The 20,338-nt window shown below is 39.0% G+C and overlaps 1 protein-coding gene across 4 annotated transcripts in view; it reads left to right on the top strand.

Annotated features, from left to right (window-relative positions):
• XPO6 (exportin 6) overlaps positions 1 to 20,338 on the top strand; it is a 119,254-nt gene that overhangs the window by 55,265 nt on the left and 43,651 nt on the right. For all 4 annotated transcript variants that reach the window (XM_072598173.1, XM_072598155.1, XM_072598164.1 and 1 more), the window contains one exon: positions 1,090 to 1,199. In XM_072598173.1, the coding sequence (XP_072454274.1) occupies positions 1,090 to 1,199 (110 nt within the window). The remainder of the gene's footprint in view (positions 1 to 1,089; positions 1,200 to 20,338) is intronic.

Genomic DNA, 20,338 nt, shown 5'->3' with positions numbered 1-20,338 from the left:
TAGGCCCACTCTGGTTCTCTCTGGTTTGTAGCTCGAATGCTGTTACTGTTGCCATTTGGAATGGAATTGCTCAGACTAGATGGAATATCTGTCTTAGCCCCAGGTGGTCCTTTGGCCTTAGTCTGTTCTCTGTCTCCTCCTCCTTGAACAATTTCCAGTGAGGAGTTGGTACCATTTCCTGCTGTAACAACAACTTGTCTCAGTTGAAGGTTAGCGATTGTACTGGTCTTAGATCTCTTACAAGATCTTCTCATTTGGACATTTAAGACCTGACTTGGCCTTGTTTATTGCTGTGGCCCTCTTTTCCCTGTACAGTGGCTTATGCAGGCTCACACCTTGTTCCCCAGTTCTGTTCTGTTAGGACAGGGCTGGGATCTGGCTTCAGGCCCCAGTTATGGCTCTCTTACTGAATTGAGAAGCCCCGAAATGTCCTTATTTACAACACCTGCTGGATTCAGACCCATTTACTAGAGCTTGCATTGTCTTCCTTGGCACAACCCTTCCCTCTGTGCTTGTAGTATTCAGATCTGATTATTGGGACTTGAACTGGCTTCCCTGATGTGATCCTGCTCCCAACTTCTGCGTGGTTCTGGTTATATTTTTGTACAGTTGTGGCTCAGACAGAAGATCTTTGATGCTTTTTATCATTTTTGTTATCTGAGGTCCTTTTCAGATATTTTGTAGAGTGTGTAGGAGAGTTGTACTTTTTGGCAACTTTTTTACCCTATCATTTTAATCAGAAATTCTAAATTCAATTGTTTACTTTTTTTTTTCTGCCACTGAAACAGACTTTTGGTTTTAGAAGATATATTTATTTATTCTCCTTCACATCACTACTTCTACTTAATATTTATTAAAAGAGTTTATCTGTAACTATGTATAAAGCTTTTAACTTGGTTGTCAGCAGAAAAAATTAAGGGACTGTTTATACAAAAGTGAACCAATATTCTTTGATTTCACATATTAGAGGAATATTTGTTTAGGAGGTAGCATGCTTTTGTTTTTAACTTTTTAAAGGAACAGCCTTTTCAAAAACAAGTGATTTCTGTTTTTGTTAATTTCATTATCTGTATTTCTTTTGTGTTATAGCCTACCCATGAAGGTTACTTCTCTTGTTTGGATATCTGGACCCTTTTTTTGGACTACCTGACTAGTAAAATTAAGAGTCGTTTGGCAGACAAGGAAGCTGTACTCAGCAGGTAAGCAATAAAACTACTTATTGCTAGGAGCTGAAATGGCATTCATTAGTACTCCTTGTGGCCTCAATGAAGTGACTCTGATGTTAGACAAAATCATGTTATCTTAAAGTAGAATAATGCCATTACGCATATTTTTCATAAGCCTCATTTCCTTGTTTACATGCCTTTAACACAATTCCCAACTTTGGTCCACAGAAAAATTTTCGTTGTCTTATTAAATTATATACAATGTTGGGTAGAATTTAGATTCTAGTGTTACACTTATGAGATATTCATAATACAAGAAAATTCTAGAGAGTAGAATATATTGTTAAAATTTTAAATCAGACTAAAAATATTGGTTCTTGTGTAGTATATGTTCGGTCAGCACATGAGCTAACTGTCCAGGCACCATTTTGTACTAGCCCAGAATTTGCCCCATTACAGTGAAATTTGTTTAGATTTTGGACAATTTGCAGCTGTCATAATTTATTTGTAGCTTTTTACATAGAAAATATTGGATAGATACATTGCTTAGACATGAAACTGGCTCCCATCTGAATCGACTGCCGTGGAAAAATTGTGAATTCCCTATCTCTGGAATTGTTCAAGGATGACCACTTGTTCAGTATGTTGTGGAGGGGATTCCTGCATGGAATGACTGTTTGGACCAGACGACCACCCGGGCCAATTTCATCTTACATTTTATGGTTATAAATTAGGTATTGAGATTAGGTTTTGTAAGCTACACTTAAAAAACAACAGCAACCAGAGTATTTATAATACGGATATTAACATCTACTTCTTTATTCATAAAATAATGCTTTTTAGTCTCAAGTTACCATAAAGTTGCTTCAGATGTGCTTATTGCAGGTATATTTACTATCAGAAATTCTTATTGCACAGTAGCACTTCCTCTCTCCGGCATAATCCTCTTTGAAAAATCATTGGTTGGTTGGTTCTTCCTTCTTGAAGAGGACCAAAACGACATCACTACGTTGATGTTGAGGTCAGGGTACATTGTGTCCGACTGTAGCTGATTAGACCAGTACAAGCTTGGAAGACTACCACAGGTAGAGGCAAATAGTCCATATGAACATCTGGGGCGGAAATGTCTCTAAATTTGAGCATCTCATGTTTCCTTTGAGCTACTACAATTGTGCTTTGTTCATAGAGTACAGGGCCTTCTTGGATGCAGGCATGTCATGCTTAGTGGTACTGTTCTAGTGTCTCCCATGTCTCACAGTTGATTCCAGAGTTCTTCATCGAGACCTTGAGGATATGCTTCTTCTGACCTCCATGTACACACTTGCCTTGAGTGGGTTTTTGGAAGAATGTTCTTATAAGCAAATATACTTTTGGCATTTGAACAACATGGCCAGCCCAGTCGTGCTCTCTGCAGTTGAATTTGAATACTTGGCAGTTCAGTTCGAGAAAGGACCTCAGTGTCTGGTACCTTATCTTGCCAGGTGATCTTCAGAATGTTCCTATGACAACCTAAAATGGAAGTGATTCAGTTTCCTGGCGTGGCACTGATATGCTGTCCAAGTTTCACAGTCATACAACAGTGAGGTCAGCACAGTAGCTCTGTAGATCTTCAGTTGGGTAGGCAGTCTAATACTTATTCTTCTCTCTCAAACTTTCCTTTGGAGCCTCCCAAACATTGAATTAGTTTTGGCAGTGCCATGCATCAATCTCATCATCTAGGTGTGGACATCCTTGGAAAGTATACTGCCAAGGTAAGTGAACTTAACCTGACAATTTCATGTATAGATGGTGTGGTGCTGGCTGATGGAGAACCTGTTTTCTTGGTATTAATTGTTAGGCCAAAATTAGCACAAGCAGCTGGGAATTGTTTCATACTTTGTTGCATCTCAGCCTCAGAGGCTGCATTGCATATGTAATCATGTATGAATAAAAAGTCACATACCAACTCTCCGTCTACTTTATTTGCCATCAATACGGTAGCTGACTTTGATGCCATTTTTTCCTCCTTGAAAGCATCCAACATCATTGCTGAAAACGTTATGCTGAAAAGCATGGGATCAAGCACACATACTTCATTCCATTGACACCTGGGAAAGCATGAGAGCCTCATCTGTTATCGAGAAACCATGCCAGCATGCCTGAAAATCATTATTGTTGAGGTGGAGTCAAGATGGGCAAGTACAAGCCAGCAGTTTTTCCTTAACTCTTTCACATCCTCCTCTGCAATGACTGATAAAGAGCACCAGACCAAATTCTAATCAGGAAAGCCAAGAAAGTCACAGTGAGTTATTTTTTTCTAGTCTGTGGCAATTTAAGAAGGCAGATTAAGAGTGTCTGCAGACATTTGAGGTAGGGCCTGGCCAGGAGTGCAGTACAGTACAACAGTGGTACTACAACAAGCAGGAGGGAGCAGCCCAGCACCTAAGGACAGTAAGAAGAATGAACAGCTGTACTGAAAGATCCCAGAGTCCCACCCCTCTGCTATCCTTGGGAGTAGGAATGCGTGCCATCTGGCAGCTCTGTCACCCATTACCTGGTTCCAGGTCACAGATCCAAGTAGAAAGGAGTGATTGTGGGTGAGAGCAGAGGTCCTACCTCTGCAAGGAGCAAAGAATGAGTTCCAGAATCATACCTGTGTGGCTCTGAGCCCAGGAGCAGTGGGGGACTCATTTCTAATCTTTAACCCTGCACATAAACCTACAGTGGAATAAACCAAGGCAGGAAACCAAACAAAAGGGAAAACCCCCCAGTTCAGTGGCTCTCAACCAGCAGAGCCTACCCAGTGGGCTAACAGTGACTGAGTCCAGCAGCAGTCTACAGAAACTTAACCACATGTAATCCAGCAGACCCAGACTAGCTCAGGAATTTGTAGACTTGAAGCGCAGTGAACAAACAAACCTCTCCCTGTATCACATCACTTTGGAAATACTGAAAACTTGCAGGCCCTCAGACTGAGCTGTGAGAGCAGCAGAAAGACCTAAAAGAACAGAAGCTAAGGTCAGATGTACCTCCTCAGGGGTGGAGAACCTGGCACCAACCTAAAATCCAAAAAGAAATGGGCTGGAAAAGTGGACAAACAAAAAGAACCTGACCATAAAGAGCTACTATGGTGGCAAAGAAATGTAAGACACAAACTCAGGTGACAATGACTTGAAAACATCTACAAGCAAAGCCTCAAAGAAAAATGTAGACTGGATACAAGCCCAACAAGATTTCTGAAAGAGTTAAAGATATTTTTTTTTAAAAAGCAAAGAAATGATTTTAGATTAATGCTAATTAATCTTACATTAATCCTAACTTTAATGTTAATGCTTTTGAATGATTCTATTAAAATAATATGTTTCTTGTTTGTCACAGTTATGTAGAATAGACCCTCTTGGTTTCAGGAGTGTGTTTAGAGGGGCCTTCCTTCCATTTGAGAAAATGTTATCACTTTATAATAGTTGATTTGTAGATAAATGACTGTACAAAATATGTAATTTGAAAATGTTGCTGTCACCTGAGTACAGTGGTAGTAGGAGTTAAAATACCAGAACCAGTTTGCTCCCTGAAACGTTCGGCTTCTGTGGAAATGCCAAGGCGTCTGTTTTCCTTTTGACTATTGTCACTGATAATTGTCACTTGTTTGTCTCTATTGAATTGGTATTTTTGTCATTGTTGGTAATCCGTTAGTCACCATGAATAAGGTGTGATCTGCCATTACATCAAGTATACTGGGCATTAAGTGTATCTTTTTTTTTAAGTTTGTTGCTAGTTTGAGGTTTGTCTTGTTAAATTTGAGTATGTTAACTGCTGTGACATTTATTGCTAATTGCGTTTGTCCTTCATTTCCAAAGAAGACCTCGCCATCAGAGAAATGATGACATGACTTGCATTTGACTTTGTTTCGAGTGAGGCAGGGCTGTGCAGGTCACCGGCCTCACTTCTCCTCCAGAATCATCTGAACCCAGCGACCAGATATTCGTCAGGATGTATGGAGAAGGCGCAGGATGCTAATTACCACGGTGCTCGTTGGTGTGCAACCCCAGAGTATCTGTACTTTAGCTTCTGTCTCTTTCCCTTCCCACTTAAATTTGATTGCAGGTTTCAGAGTTCTTGAATATTGAATAATCTCCCTAGTAGTTTATGACAATGGGGAGACTCCTCAGTGTTAGGAATGTCAACAGTCAAATGAACAAGTGATGGAGCATATTCCTAGACTAGCAGGAGCCCTTTCTTTGTCTCCTTCTTCTATGCACAGACGTTGCAGATGTGGTACGGTCAGGGGACATCTCCCTAGGTGAATAGCTTTTTACTTTAAGCATCTGATTTCTTTGTAGTATCTATCTCCAAAGCTTCTGGTAATTACTGTATTGGTATTCCCAGTTTGATACATCTTTATTTTCTCCATACTTTTTTTTTTATCAGGTAAAATGTATTTCCTTAATACTTCCTAAGATGCAGAAATATAGAGACAAGTGTCCATTCATATTTTTTGAAGTTACATTTTTGGAAAGAATTTCAGTAGCAACTACTGCTTTCAGGAAGTATTCTTGAATGTTTTCTTACCATAATTTGAAAATGTAGGTGTGGTTACACCACAAGCATTGCATTGACATCCTGTTCTTTGTGGTTTAAAGTTTTTATTTCATGTTCTCTAGGCATTGTAGTGTGCCAAGTGAGCAGCCCAGATATATATATATGTCACGTGACTTATTCTAGACGCTCAGAAAAAGTTGGAGTTGTTAAGGTTCCTATTTCACAGAGACATCACAATGTTACTCTTGTTGATTGACAATATCAAAGCCATTGTTGAAAGTTACTGTTAAGTCATTTCACTTATGTCCAACTATTTGTGACTCCATTTTGGGATTTTGGGGTTTTCTTGGCAAAGATACTAGAGTGGTTTATTGTTCCTTTTACAGCTTATTTTACAGATCGTGAAACTGAGGCAAACAGGGTCAGATGACCTGCCCAGAGAGGCCATATCTGAACTTATGAAGGGGATTTTTCTGATTCCAAGCCCAGCGCTCTAGCCATTGCATCCCTACCTACCCGTTTGTTGAAAGTACTGTTAAGCCATTTAGATGACGATTGACAATTGCTGCAGTCGTCTTTTTTTTTTTTTTTTTTGCCTCATGTAAAGACCAGGCACAATCCTGTAGAGTAACTCTTTTTCCCCTTGTGGAAGATAAGGCAGTTTGAAACCTTAAGGCAACTGAGTGCTAGGCCTTGGAGTCATGAAGACTCCTCTGAGTTCAAATGTGATCTCACACACTTACTAGTTGTGTGACCCTGAGCAAGTCACTTGACCATTTGCCTCAGTTTCCTCATCTGTAAAATGAACTGGAAAAGGAAATGGAAACCACTCCACTATCTCTGCCAAGAAAACCCCAAATGGGATCACAGAATTGGATGAGACTGAAAAAAGCTGAACACAACTGAATGACAACTAGTCAGAACACTGACTAACGTTAGACTTTGGACTAGCACCAGGGAAATGTGATCTTGGATTGGATTTTAAAAACAGATGTAGATGAATATGGGAAGCTCTAATTTTGGAGGGGGGGGGTGGCTACATTACTCAGCTTGATACTTTATTTTGTGATGTTGGTAAAGTCATTGGTATCAGCAAGCTTTTTTATTTTTTAATCAGTTATTATATGTTAGGCACTATGCCAAGTACATACTATCCAAATAACTAGTGGAACAAATGAGTGGAATGGGGAGACGATGTGTACGCAAATAGGTATTGTATGTATGTATGTGTGTATTTATGTGTATGTAGGTGTATTGCTTATGTATATGTGTATGTGTACAAATGCATGTCTGTGTAGTGGATCTACTTTGTGTGTATACATGTGTGTGTATATGTACATGTATATGTATGCAAACATATAGGAATGTGTATTTCCAGTTCTTGACTGGAAATGTGCTAACATGGAGTTGTAGTGGGCTGGTGATGAGGAAGAACTGGAAAAGTTTTCGTTCAGAAGTTGGTGCTTAAGCTGAGTTGTGGAGGAAACCAAGAAGTCCAAAGAGGTACAGGTGAAGAGGGGAGAAGATTTCAGGCATGGGGGACGGCCGATGCAAAGGCGTGGAAGTTAAGTGTCATGTATGAGGAATATGAAAAGATGTATTTGGAAAGGAAGGAAAGGCAGGAAGGTGCCAGGTTGTGGACAGCTTTAAATGCCAGAGGACTTTATATTTCATTCTAGAAGTAATAAAGAGCCACTAAAACATGAATGGAGAGTGACATAGTTAGACCTGCCCTTTTAGGAAGATGAGTTTGGTGATTCTGTAGAGGATGGATTAGAGCTGAGGGGAACTTGAGTCAGAGCAGCTAGTAAGAAGGCATTTCTACTGGCTAGTGGTGATGAGGGCTTGCATTAGGGAGGAGACTATGAAGAATGGGAATGTATGTGAGACAGGTCTGTGGATTTGGTGATTGAATATGTGAGATGAATGAGAGTGAAAAGTCACTGGATTGTGAACCTTGGGTAACTGGAAGGATAGTGGTACCTTTGAGAATTATACAGAAGTTCAAGAGGAGTGCATCTGGGAGGAAAGATACTGTTGCATTTGAGATGCACAGTAGGCAGTTGATGGTATGGGGTTGGAGCTCAGGAGAGAGTCGGGCTAGGAATCATCTGCATAGATGATAAGTGAATTCAAGAGAGCTGATGAAGTCACCAAGTGAGAAAATACAGGGAGAAGAGAAAAGAGAGCCTGGTAGAAAGCATTCACAGTTAGCAGGTGTAGTGGTAGTAGTAGTGGTAGTCTAGCAAAGGAACCTGAAGATATGGTTTGAAGAGAACTGAGAGAATGCTGTCATAAAAGTGCAGAGAAAGTTATGTCCATCAGGAGAGGGTGGTCAGCAATGTAAGGTGTCGCAGAGATACTGAGGATAAAGATGGAGAATTATCTATTAGCTGTGGTAATTAAGGGATCATTGGTAATTTTAGAATGGGCAGTTTCAGTTGATTGGAATTAGAAGGCAGATTGCAGAGGATTTAGTATTAAATGAGAGCAGAGGAAGAGGAAGTACCAGTGTAGTGGAGGCACTTTCTCTAATCCTAGCAAAGACTTTGGCAGAAAAAAGATGAGAAGAGAATTAAAAAATACGTAGCAATGATGAAAGGATCTAGTAGGATTTCAGTTGTTGGCCAAGATTTATTCATTTGCATCTATCTGGGTTTCTTAGGCTTATTTTTTTCTGCTTTTGCTTGAAGAAATCTTTTTTTTTTTTTGTATGGCCAATATGAGTAGACTTTTGATTATTAGGTTTTTATTTTTGTTTAAGTTGATGTCCAAGCTTCTTTGTTGTTGTTTGTTTTGAATAGGTGTGTGAGAGAATTATATGAAAGCATTTTGCAATTATTGCAGTATTTGGGAAAATGTAAGATATTAACTTTGATTTTTCCACTTTTCTTTAATTTCCTTATTATGGTATAGATTGAGAATTGAACTTGGAGTGACAGGACCAGAGTTCAAGTCCCAGCTTTGCCAGTTACTACTTGTGAGACTCTTGTCAAGTCACCTCACTTTTCTGGGCTTCAGTTTTCTTATCTGTAAGTGAGGGAGTTGGATCCAGAAGACTGATAAAGGTCCCTTCCAGCTCAAGCTCTTTGAATGAATGGTCATATAGCCTTTTAACATAGACTACAACATAAAATCAGCTAGGTGGTGCAGTGGATAGAGCACCAGTGCAGGAGTCAGGAGGACCTGAGTTCAAATCTCACCTCAGACACTTGACACTAGCTGTGTGATCTTGGGCAAGTCTCTTAACTCCAGTTGCCTCATCCTGGGTCACCTCCACTCATCCTGATGAATATCTGGTCACTGGATTCAGATGGTTCTGGAGGAGAAGTGAGGCTGGTGACCTGCACAGCCCTCCCTCACTCAAAACAAAGTCAAGTGCAAGTCATGCCATTATTTCTCTGATGGCATGGTCTTCTTTGGCAGCGAAGGACGAACACACACAACATAAAATCTCACTACTTATATGTTTTCCTTTAAATACTTCTTGATGGCCTATTTCAGTTATTTCAATAACTGATTCACTTTCTTGATTAATTTTATCAAAATAAGGAGATTTTGACTCACGTGGTTAAAAAGAGTAGCTCTAAATTCTGAAATTAATGGAGGCGTTATTTGTTGGTCTCCTGTTGTTCATCTGCATGCGCTGACCTTATTGTGAACGAGCACACCCAGGGTCATAGGTTAACGATACTGTCAAGGGGTCTGCACAGGATACTTCAAAATTGTCTATATTCAGGTCTCCCCAGTGTTGCCTGTTTTTACTTAATGCTGGTTCAGAGTTCTAGGCAGAGAGTAGCTCTTTTACGTTTTATGTAAAAATTTAGTATTATTAATCTCATTGGGACCCACCCTTACAACTTCATTGTGTCTGGTCTTTTAGTTTATTACTGTGTGCCATTTTCATATTGTATTATTGTACTGTCTCTTTCTTACAACATAAGTTGGACTAGGTTTAAAAAAAACTTATTTGGAAAAATATTTAGTAGCCTTTTGGAAGCAATGTGGTATAACGTATGAGTAGTGGACTCGGAATCAGGAGGGGCCTGGATTTGAATCCTGCACGTTGACTTCCTAGATATATCACTGTATACAAGTTTTTAAAATATATCTTGAGTTTCAGTTTTCTCATCTGTAAAATGGAGATAATATTGCTAGCTGTTATCCATAATTAATGAACTTCAGTGTACATACATATTGGCTTCTTAATGACCTTGACCTTCTAATTAAAAACCCGCTTCAGCTCTCATATTCCTTATCTCTTCACTCCCTCTGAGCTACCCATAGGGATGGTCACATATTGATCTCATGATTATGGTAACCCATAATCTTGGATCTTGACATTCCTCCTATCCTTGCGTCTCCCTTTCAGTCTCATTGCCATTGAATCTATTCTTTATTCCCATGAACATGCCTTTTCTCCTAGTTTATCACTGCTGCTTTGATCTCATCTTCTTTCTTGGTCTTAGTCTTAGTCTTATGGTTGAATGTCTGAGATATACCACGCTTAAATCTTTTGTCTTGTTGTCCTCTTGCCACGCCCCCAGTGAAGGCTTAGTCCCACCCATCACCTTCTCTGCTTCTAAGTGCTGCTGAATGAATACTGCTGGAGAAAGTCCTTTGACCTTGCTGACTTGATCTGCTGCTACTTACTCCTAGGCCCTCATTACCACATGATGATTTTTAAAATTCTCCCTTGATTTTTCAAAGCAGTGATTCCAACCTTTTTTCTCTTTTAGTTCCATATAACATCTTCCCTCCTCACTCTTAGCAAAAGATTCTGTTTCCTACTTTGCAGTTGTTGGGTTTTCAGAAGGGTCTGCTGCCTTGGGTTTTAAAGTTTTTGGAACAACCTGTTTCAGTCCTGAGTTATACAGGGTCACTGGAGTTCATTGAACAGGACATTAACATGGTCATACCTGTGCTTCAGAAAAATCACTTTGACAGCTGAAGGAAGGATGAATTTTGGAGAAAGGGGAGACTCACAACAGTGACTAGTCAGAGTTTTCTTGGAATGGATCAGAGTAGGGGTGATGGGAGACTGAACCATGCCGGGTGAGTGGAGAGAAGGGAGCAGTGTTGTGAAGGTAGAAGTACAATTTGGCAATGATTGGACGAGGAGGGTAAATGTAAGGAATAGAGTATGACACTGAGTTTCTGAGTCTGCTAGTGGGAGGTAGTGTCCTCAGCAATAATAGGGAAAGTTGGAATAAAAGAGTTTGAGGGGGTGACTGGAGAGTTGGAAAATCCAAGAGAGTGCAGTGTCATGGAAACCCAGAGAAGATAAGAGTATCTAGGAGACAAGTTGATAGATCAGTAGGTTCAAATGCTGAAGGAAAGGTCAAGAAGGATAAAGGTTAGATGCTGCAGTGAAGAGAACATTGCAAAATGATATACAAATTTTGTAAACAAATAAAATTAGATTTTAAAAATTGGAGAAATATTTGTTCATAGGTAGATAGGGACAATATAATAAAAATGATAGTTTTACCTAAACTAATTTATATATTCAATACCATCCCAATTAAATTACCAAAAATTATTTTTCTGAGTTAGAAAAAACAATAACAAAAATTAATTTGGAAGAACAAAAGGTCAAGAATATTAAAGCAATTAATGAAAAAAATGTAAAGGAAAGAGTTTTAGCAGTACCAGATCTTAAACTATATAAGGCAGTAATTATCAAAACGATCTGGTATTGGCTAAAAGATAGGTAGATCAGTGGAACAGAGTAGACATATAATTTATAGCAGCAAATGACTGTAGTAACCTTATGATTGACAAGTGTGAAGACTTTTAAGTTTTGGGGATAAAAATTCATTACTTGGTAAAAATTGTTGGGAAAGCTAGAAAGTAGTCTGACAGGAATTGGGTGTAGACTGGATACATGACCTAGATATAAAGAGATGAGAAAATTTGAAGAACATGGAACATTACCTATTAGACTTTTGGATAGGCGAACAATTTATGAATAAATAAGACTAGAGAGCAGTGTGACGTGTAAAATGGATAATTTCAGTTACATTAAATTAAAAAAGTTTTGTACAAATAAAACAAATGTAGCCAAGATCAGAAGTCACTTTCTCAGATAAAGGTCTCATATCTTAAATATATAAAAATCTTTGTCATCTATAAAAGTGAGTTATTCCTCAGTTAATAAGTGGTCAAAGTATATGAAGAGACAGTTTTCCAATGAAGAAATCAAAATAATTGTAGTCGTACAAAAAAATGTTCTCAATCATTATTGATTAAAGAAATGCAAATTAAAAGAACCTTGAGATATCTTATACCTATCAGATAGGCTAAAATGATTGAAGGGGAAAGCAGCAGATGTTGGAGAGGATATGGAAAAATTGGGACACTGATTCACTGTTGGTGGAACTGTGAACCGAACTAACCATTTTGGAGAGCAATCTGGGAGTACGCCCAAAGAGTTATTAAACTCCCTATACCCTTTGGTCCGGCAGTACCACTACTGGATCTGTTTCCACAGTTGATTAGGAAAAAGGAAAAAGAAGCTATGTGTTGTAAAATATTTCTAACAGCTCTGTTTGTGCTGGCAAAAAACTGGAAATTGTAGGGATGCCTGTTATCTGGGGAATGACTGAACAAGTTGTGGTTTATGATTGTGATGCAATACTGCTGCGCTGTAAGGAACGGTGAGGTTGGTGATTTTAGAAAGATGTGGATAGACTTGTGGGAAATGAGCAGAACCAGAACATTTTATGCAGTACAGTAACAGCAGTATTGTTTTGAGAACAACTTGGAGCGAGTAAGTCTTTTTGACTGGTATAAATGCCCAAGTGAATATCTGGTCACTGGACCCAGATGGCTCTGGAGAAGAAGTGAGGCTGGTGACCTGCACAGCCCTCCCTCATTCAAAACAAATTCAAGTGTAAGTCATGTCATCATTTCTCTGATGTCATGGTCTTCTTCGAAAATGAAGGATGAACAGAGACTTAGAGCAGACCGATCTGTCTGAGTGAGGACCCAGCCTGCTGGGTAACCCAGTTCATCCTTTCCCGTTCATCCTCTCCCTTTTGCCTCCCTCTCCCCTTCCTTTGGGGCTTTGGAGTTTACTAACTAGATGTCCTCCCTCCCTCCCTCCCTCCCTCCCTCCCTCCCTCCCTCCCTCCTTCCCTCCCTCCTTCCCTCCCTCCTTCCCTCCTTCCTTCCTTCCCTCCCTATACACACCCCCCCCCCCACACACATATAAATATATAAAGGGAATAGCAAATTGCACATAACAGATTTGCAGTTTCATGTGCAAGCATCTATTTCTATTCTTATGGAAATTCTTGTTTTATTAAATTCAGAATGAAAGAAAGATCATTGCTAGCTTTGCTTAGGGTATTTCAGCTCAGTGATGAGGTCAGAATCCAAATTGCGAAGGGTTTAGAAGAGAAAATTTTAAAAAACTCTAAACTTAACAAATATCAAATAAAAGAGTATTTCTATGTTCATAGTAGAACAGAAAAAAGAAAGTTGTGTATGAAACTGGGTTTCTGTTCTATACAACTTGCTTTTCTTTTTACATATATTGCAGATTCAACATTTAGCTTTCAAAACAGTTTTACCTGTTTATGGTTTTTTCTTCTGTTCATTTAAAGAATGCTTTGGTTCTTTTTTTGACAGCCTTATCCCTTCATCTCCTTTTCACCCTCAAATTGTGGAGAAAAAAGGAAAGAAAAACAAAATTCTTTTAATAAATATGCATAATCAAATAAAACTGCCACACCAGCTACATCTCTTATTCTCTATCTTGAGTCCATCATCTGTCCGTGATGAGGTGGGCTGTGTGTTTCAGTGATCAGTCCTGCAGTTGTGGTTAGATAACTGTATTGATCAGAGTTCTTCAGTCTTTAAAAAGTTGTTTTTCTTTGCATTGTTGTTATTGTATAAATTGTTTCCTTGATTCTGTTCACTTCATCCTGCAATAACTTACACAAGTTTCCCCAGGATTCTCTGGAGTAGTTCCTTTTGCAATTTCTTAAAGTATAATGCTTCTGCATTACGTTCATATGCCATAGTTTATCCAGCCACTTCAATTGATGTACACTCAACTAGTTTCCAGTTATTTGTTATGCTATAACAAAAAAGTCTGCTGTAAATACATTTGACATGTTAATTTTTCCTTTTTGATCTTTTTGGGGTGATGTTTAGGCCTTACTAGTGATATTACAGGGGTCAAAAGGCACTCCACAGTCTAGTGGCTTTTTGTCTTGGCTCCACGTTGCTTTTTAGAATGGATAGATCAATTTGCAATTCCATCAACAGTGCGTTAGTGTTCATGCATTTCCTGCAGCCCCTCCAACAATTGTCACTTGCCTTTTCGTCATCTTTGCTGAACTGATGAATGTGAGGTAGAACCTTAGAATACATTTCTAATAGTGATTCATATTTTTGATCACATATGCTCAGTTATACCCTAGTTGACTTGTTGGACATACCAGATATTTATGACTGATCTAATTACAGAAAAGGAGTGGTAGTGAGGAGTTAAACAATAATGCTAACACTAATAGCTAATGCTCACTGTGTACCAGGCACTTCTAAGTACTTTACAGATATTATCTCATTTGATCCTCCCAACAGCCTTGGGAGGTAGGTGCTATTATTATCCCCATTTTATACTTAAGGAAACAGAGGCAAACAAAAGTTAAGTGACTTGTCCAGGGCCACATAGCTAGTAGGTGTCCAAGGCTGGATTTGAACTCTGGTCTTACTGACTCCGTGTGTGGCTTTTTTATTCACTGTGCCAGCTAGCTGCTTGTTCATTGGGTGTTACCTTTTTACAGTTCTTGGCATCTTAGATGGTTGAGACAGCTGAAATTGCTTTACCTTTTGTGCATAATTTTTATTCGGTGGTGGTTTGAGAGGTGTGAGGGTTGGATTTCTCCAGTCTGTGTCTAGTCTTCCATCTTATTGATTATGTGACTTGGAGGTCTGGCTTTCACTTTTTCTTCCTATCCCTAGTACTTAGCAGAGTGCCCCCTCACTCTTGGTAGTCACAGTAAAGAGAAGTGTTTAGTTTTTATCAGGCACTGATGACTAATTTTCCTGCTGCTGCATTTAAAGAAATGCTACTATGGAATTTTGACGCTGTTCTCATTTGGCATTTTGCAGATGAATTATCACTTGTTACTCAGCATGTAATGGCTGAAAGTGTCTTATTTTATGAACTTAAGTGTTTATCAATTTAACAACTTAATGAAAATAGACTCAAATGTCGTGTTGTTTGAGCTAAGGTAGCTAGGTGGAAAGAGTGTTGAGCCTGGAGTCATGAAGACCTGAATTCAAATCTAGCTGCAGACACTTACTAGCTGTACCTGGCAAATAGTAGATAATGATTATTCCTTTGTTTTGTTTCTGTTGAAAAACTGTTCAGTACGTGTTTAGTCTGTTTACTGGAAAGGAATGTAAAATACTTTTATGGAAAAGTCTTTCTCAGTGTTGGTATACTTTGAAAAAGAAAGAAAGCTTTCCGTTAGTCTTTGGTTCCCATGATCTGCCATGAGTGGGCCTGATGACTTCTGTACCCTCCAAATAGGTTACTGACCCTAATGCTTATGACCTTCTAACTGATAAGTTAAAACATGAGTAATGTTGAAAGACTGTGGAGCAGCCAGGAAAGACTACTTATACCAGATGTTTTGTTTTTAAGGAGAAAGGCTTTAGTTGAATAAAAGGTTGTCTTTTATTTATGAAATTACTTTTGTCTTTTCAGCCTGTCTGTACAAAGTAAAGATTCGGTTAACTGTCCATTTTGTTGTTGTTCAGAAGCAGATTTACCATTGTTTTTATAGCTATTTCTATTTTCAGCTATTTCTATTCTAACTCAGATTATAAAAGTGATTTTGACATATTCTGTAGTATGCACTAGTAGAGAAAAGAGGAAGAGTGGGGTGGGACTTGCCGTATCTCATAAATGGAGTGTGTGAGAAGAGTGTACAGATGGTGGTGGGGGAGGGCAAGGCATCAGATCAACCTTAATTCTTCTCTGAAATGGACTAAGGATGGTTGAACATATATACATACATAGTACATTTACACGAAGTTTGATGTAGAAATATACTAAATTGTAAGGATAATGGAGTTTTCTGTTCTAAAGTAAATGAGGGAAAGAAAAGAACTATAATCTAAGGAGATTTCTTTGCTTTCTCTTTAGATAATTGAGGAATAGCTGAACTAATTGTGTTACATGAATATAATAGAATATTGTTGTGATGTAAGAAATGAGGAAAGAGATAATTTCAGAGAATTTTGGATAATAGGAATTGACAGAGTGAAATGAGCAGAACTAGGAGAACAACTTATACAAAAAGACATCAATTTCATAAAGCAAAATAACCCTGAAAGACTTGAGAATTTGATCAGTGCAGTGACTTACCATGTTTCCAGAGAACCTTTCATGAAGTTTGTTATATTTACCTCCTGATAGAGGTGAGACGGACATAAAATGCCAAGAAGAAACATAAATCTTTGGACTTGACCACTGTGACTGTGTTTGTTGGACTGTGCTTATTTGTGACATTTTTTTTCCCTTCTTTTCTCTTAATTTTTATTTGGAAGGGGTTAGAGAGAACAAGGTGGTTAGTAATATGAAGGTTATTGAAACATTTTAAAAAAATGCACAGAAGTTCAGAAGGGAGCCAGACAAACAGAAAAGTTTGGAAAGTAATATGAAATTCTTTATATCCTTTAAAAAAATAATGTATTTATGAAGTGATTTTTTTTTTTTATAGAATCCTTTTTGGGTTCTGCTGTTGAAATTCTGCCAATTCAGAATTTTAAAAAGTCAGAACAATTTATATTGGCAATAGAGGACCACTGGCTTTTGAGTGACACCATCAGATCAGCTTACAGAAAACCACTTTGGCAGCTTCTTTGGAGGATGAATTGGAGTAGGGAGAGATTTGTGACAAGTATAATCTTGGTGAGTGGCAGTGAGGGTCTGAACTATGGTGGTGCCTATGTGATTAGAGAGAGGTACCATGGAGGTAGAAACACCAAGATTTGGCAGCTGATTGGATATGTGGACTAAGGAAGACCGAGTTAAGGGTAACACAGATTTTGAACATGGGGTCTAGAATAATGGTTTCTTTCAAAGAAATAGCAAAGCTTGGTTGGTGGTTTTTTTGGAAATATGAGTTTTGTTTTGGAAATGTTGAGTTTGAGGTAGCTGTGAGACATCTAATTTGAATTGTTTAGTGGCCTTTGGAGATAAAAGACTGAAACTCTGTTTGCTAATGTTGGAACTGTTGAGTCTTCTGCATAGAGGTAATAATTAAATCTATGGGAATTGATGAGGCCATCAAGAGAAAATAGAAGAGATCCCAGAGAACTCCTTGGGGAATACCCACGGTTAAGAGGCAAAGGAGCCTGAGGAGCAGTCAGATAAAAGGAGAACAAGTAGAGAGGAATGTCATGAAAATATCCAGGAAGGTAGTTAAGAGACCATCAGATTTAGTAATTAAGAGGTTGTTGGTAATTTTGGAGAGCTGCTTTAGATGATGAAGTGAGAAGGTAGATTTCAAAGAATTGAGGTATGGATGTGAAGAGAAGAAATGGAGGCAAGTAATATACAGCCTTTTCTTGGAGTTTGACTGCAAAGAGAGGGAGAGATATGGGATAGTAACTTACGGAAAAGGTAGGGTCTAATGAAGATTCATTTTTTTGTCGTTTTGAAATAGGAGAGCAACATAGTTGTGTCTGAAGACATCAAGGATGGAACCAGTAAGTAAATAGGGAGAAGCTGAAGATTAGATAGAGAGAGGAATAATTAAGGGTTTCACAGGCAGATGGGAAAAAGGCTAGGCTAAGAAAAAGATAGGAGGGGATGAAAATCAACGACACATGTAAGCCTCCCCCTCCCCCTCCTTTCCTCTTACTGCAGAGGGTAATACCATGCTCCCATTCCCTCAGACTTCCAAACTAGGTGTCATCCACCACTCCTCACTCTCTCTTATCCCTCTACCCCTTGTCTGCAGTTTGTTGCTAAGGCCTGTCAATTTTGCCTTTGTAACATCTCCCCATTATGCCCCCTTCTCTCTCACATTGCTACTGTTCTAGGACAGGCTCTCATCATCTCACACCTGGACTATTGCAATAGCTTGCTGGTGGGTCTACCTTCCTCAAGTCTCTCCTTGTTCCAAACCATTCTCCATTTAGTAACCAAAGTGATTTTCCTTAAGTGTAAGTCTGACCAATGCACTCCCCTATTCAGTAACCTCCAGCGGTTCTGTTTCTTTCAGGATCAAATACAAAATCTTCTCTTTGGTGTTCTAAGTCCTTCATAACCTAGCTCTTTCCTGCCTTTCTGATGCTTTACCTTCCTCCCCATCATGAACTCTTTGATCAGTGGCCCTGGCCTCCTTGGTGTTCCCTGAATAAGACACTCCACCTCTTGGCTCTGGGTATTTTTTCTGACTGTCCCTCATGCCTCAATGCTCTTTCTTCTTATCTCTGCCTACCTTTTAGACCCTAACTAAAATTCCGTCTTCCACAGGAAGTCTTTCCCAGCACCTCTTAATTCTAATGCCTTCCCTCTGTCACATATTTCCTACTTATCCCATGTGTGGCTTGTTCATATGTATTTGTTTACTTGTTTTCCCCATTAGTCTGTGAGCTCCTTTAGGGCAAGGACTGTCTTTTGCCTCTTCAGTGCTTAGCAAAATTCCTGACACGTAGTAGGTGCTTAATAAATACTTATTTATTGACAAATATAGGATTTGGTCTTGACAAAGAAAAAGTCTACCAAATTATCAAAGGCTTAATGAAGGGAGAGAATAGGGGATGATGCCCAGGAATTTTGAGATGAAGAGAGGGAGAAGAAGGAGCTCATGGTAACGAGTGGCTTCAGTTTTCTCAGTAAGGCAAGTGGAGAGGGGTCTTCAGTTGAGGAAATCTGGGGATTGGTAGGTGTCTGGCTTGAGAAATGAAAGGTCTGAAGAGTTTCTTTGTGGAGTGACAGGAAATGTGTTAGGGAGGAATAAATGGATTGTCTTGCTATAATGAGAGCCCTATTAATGTTAGGTAGCATATATTTGTTATGTACCCGCTTAACAGAGTTGTATGACTTTCTTCAGCTCTGTTTAGCTGCAAGAGAGGAGTAGAGGAGGCAGGTGGTGGGCAGTAATCTAGGGCTGGGGTTTGGCAAGGGATGAAAGGTGATAGGACCAAAGGGTACATGTACGTACTTTGTGTGGGAAACAAGTAGGGCTGTAGGGTAGGCTAGGCTACTAGGCATGCCCACTGCTGAGGGTGGAAATCACCACATCTCAAACCTCTTTCCTTTTTTCCATCTCACAGTCTTATCCTTATGTGTGATTTTAGGCAAGTCGTTGAATCTGTCTGCCTCGGTTTCCTCAACCGTAGAATGGGGTTCACAATAATATCTACCTCCAGATCAAATGAGTTAGTATTTGTAAAAACAAAACAAAAACACTTAACACGGTGCCTAGCACACACGGTCCTTTAAAAAAAAAAAAGACAACTCTTCCCTTGTTTGGAATTCTTTCTTGGTGTCTTCAAAATTTCATTCTTGATTTTTCCCACCTCATCATGAGTGCCCCGTCCCTTCTGGGGTGACTTTTTCCTTATAGACTTTTGGCTCTTTCCTACTTTTCTATTCTTTTGCTCTCCTAAAGTGTCTGGGGTGGGGTGTGTTAGACAGTACTTGATTTTTCTTTTCTTTTTAATCATCTTTTAAGATGGAGTGGTTGCCTTTCCCTAGAGTTCACATTCTTTGTGCTTCAGTAGCCATTTCTTCTTTGTTCAGAATCAGGTCTAAAGTAGCGGTTCCTGTTATCCTCCAATTTTTGAGTAATGATGATATGTTCCCCTTGGGGTCACAATAGCTAGAATGCTGGACCTGAGAATCAGGAGGACTTGAGTTTGAATTCTTTCCTATGTACTTAACGGTGTGATTCTGGGCAAGTCACTTAAAGTCTCTCCCAGCCTCAGTTTCTTTAGGTGTAAAAGGGAAATGATTACAGCACCTACTTCCCAGAGTTGTTATGAGGATCAAATGAGAGCGTATGCAGTGCTTTCTAGACCTAAAAGCCCTATAGAAATGCTTGCTAATACCATAAAAGGTAAGGGAAGAATTGATTCGTCATGAACTTCGGTCAGGGAATATTCCAGCAGATGCATCACTGATGATCAGTAATCATAGTTAACATTTGTATAGTACTTCACATTTTACAGAGCACTTTATATTATCTTATTTACTTGTCATGCATCCGTGCTAGTTTGGGATGTGCTTCCTGAGCCCCTCTGCTTTCTCTTCTTTCCTTTCCTTCATCTTGTCACATGTTAATAAGGCATACTCATTTTGACCTAGATTTCATTTATGATTCCCACCAAGTCTCAGGGATCCCTGTGACACAAAATTTCTCTCCTTTAGTTAGGATATCTATACTTTGTACATTTGTGTGTGGACATTCGGAGGTTGTAGATTTTTGTTGTTGGTTTTTCTTGAACTGTTGGACATCTCTACTGCCTTTTTTTTTCAAGTATTGTAATTGCTGTTTCACATGATATTTATCTTGGTAAATGTATGTAGGCAGTTTTCCCCCTTAGGGTTATTTTGGGTGACCTTTTGGAATCAGGCTTAGCGCCTTGTTGTCTTTCTAGCCCATGAACTTGAAACC

The sequence above is a fragment of the Notamacropus eugenii genome, chromosome 1, assembly GCF_028372415.1.
Source record: "Notamacropus eugenii isolate mMacEug1 chromosome 1, mMacEug1.pri_v2, whole genome shotgun sequence".
Taxonomy (NCBI): domain Eukaryota; kingdom Metazoa; phylum Chordata; class Mammalia; order Diprotodontia; family Macropodidae; genus Notamacropus; species Notamacropus eugenii.
The sequence above is the reverse complement of the archived record's forward strand: the minus strand, read 5'-3'. Positions and strand labels throughout refer to the sequence as shown.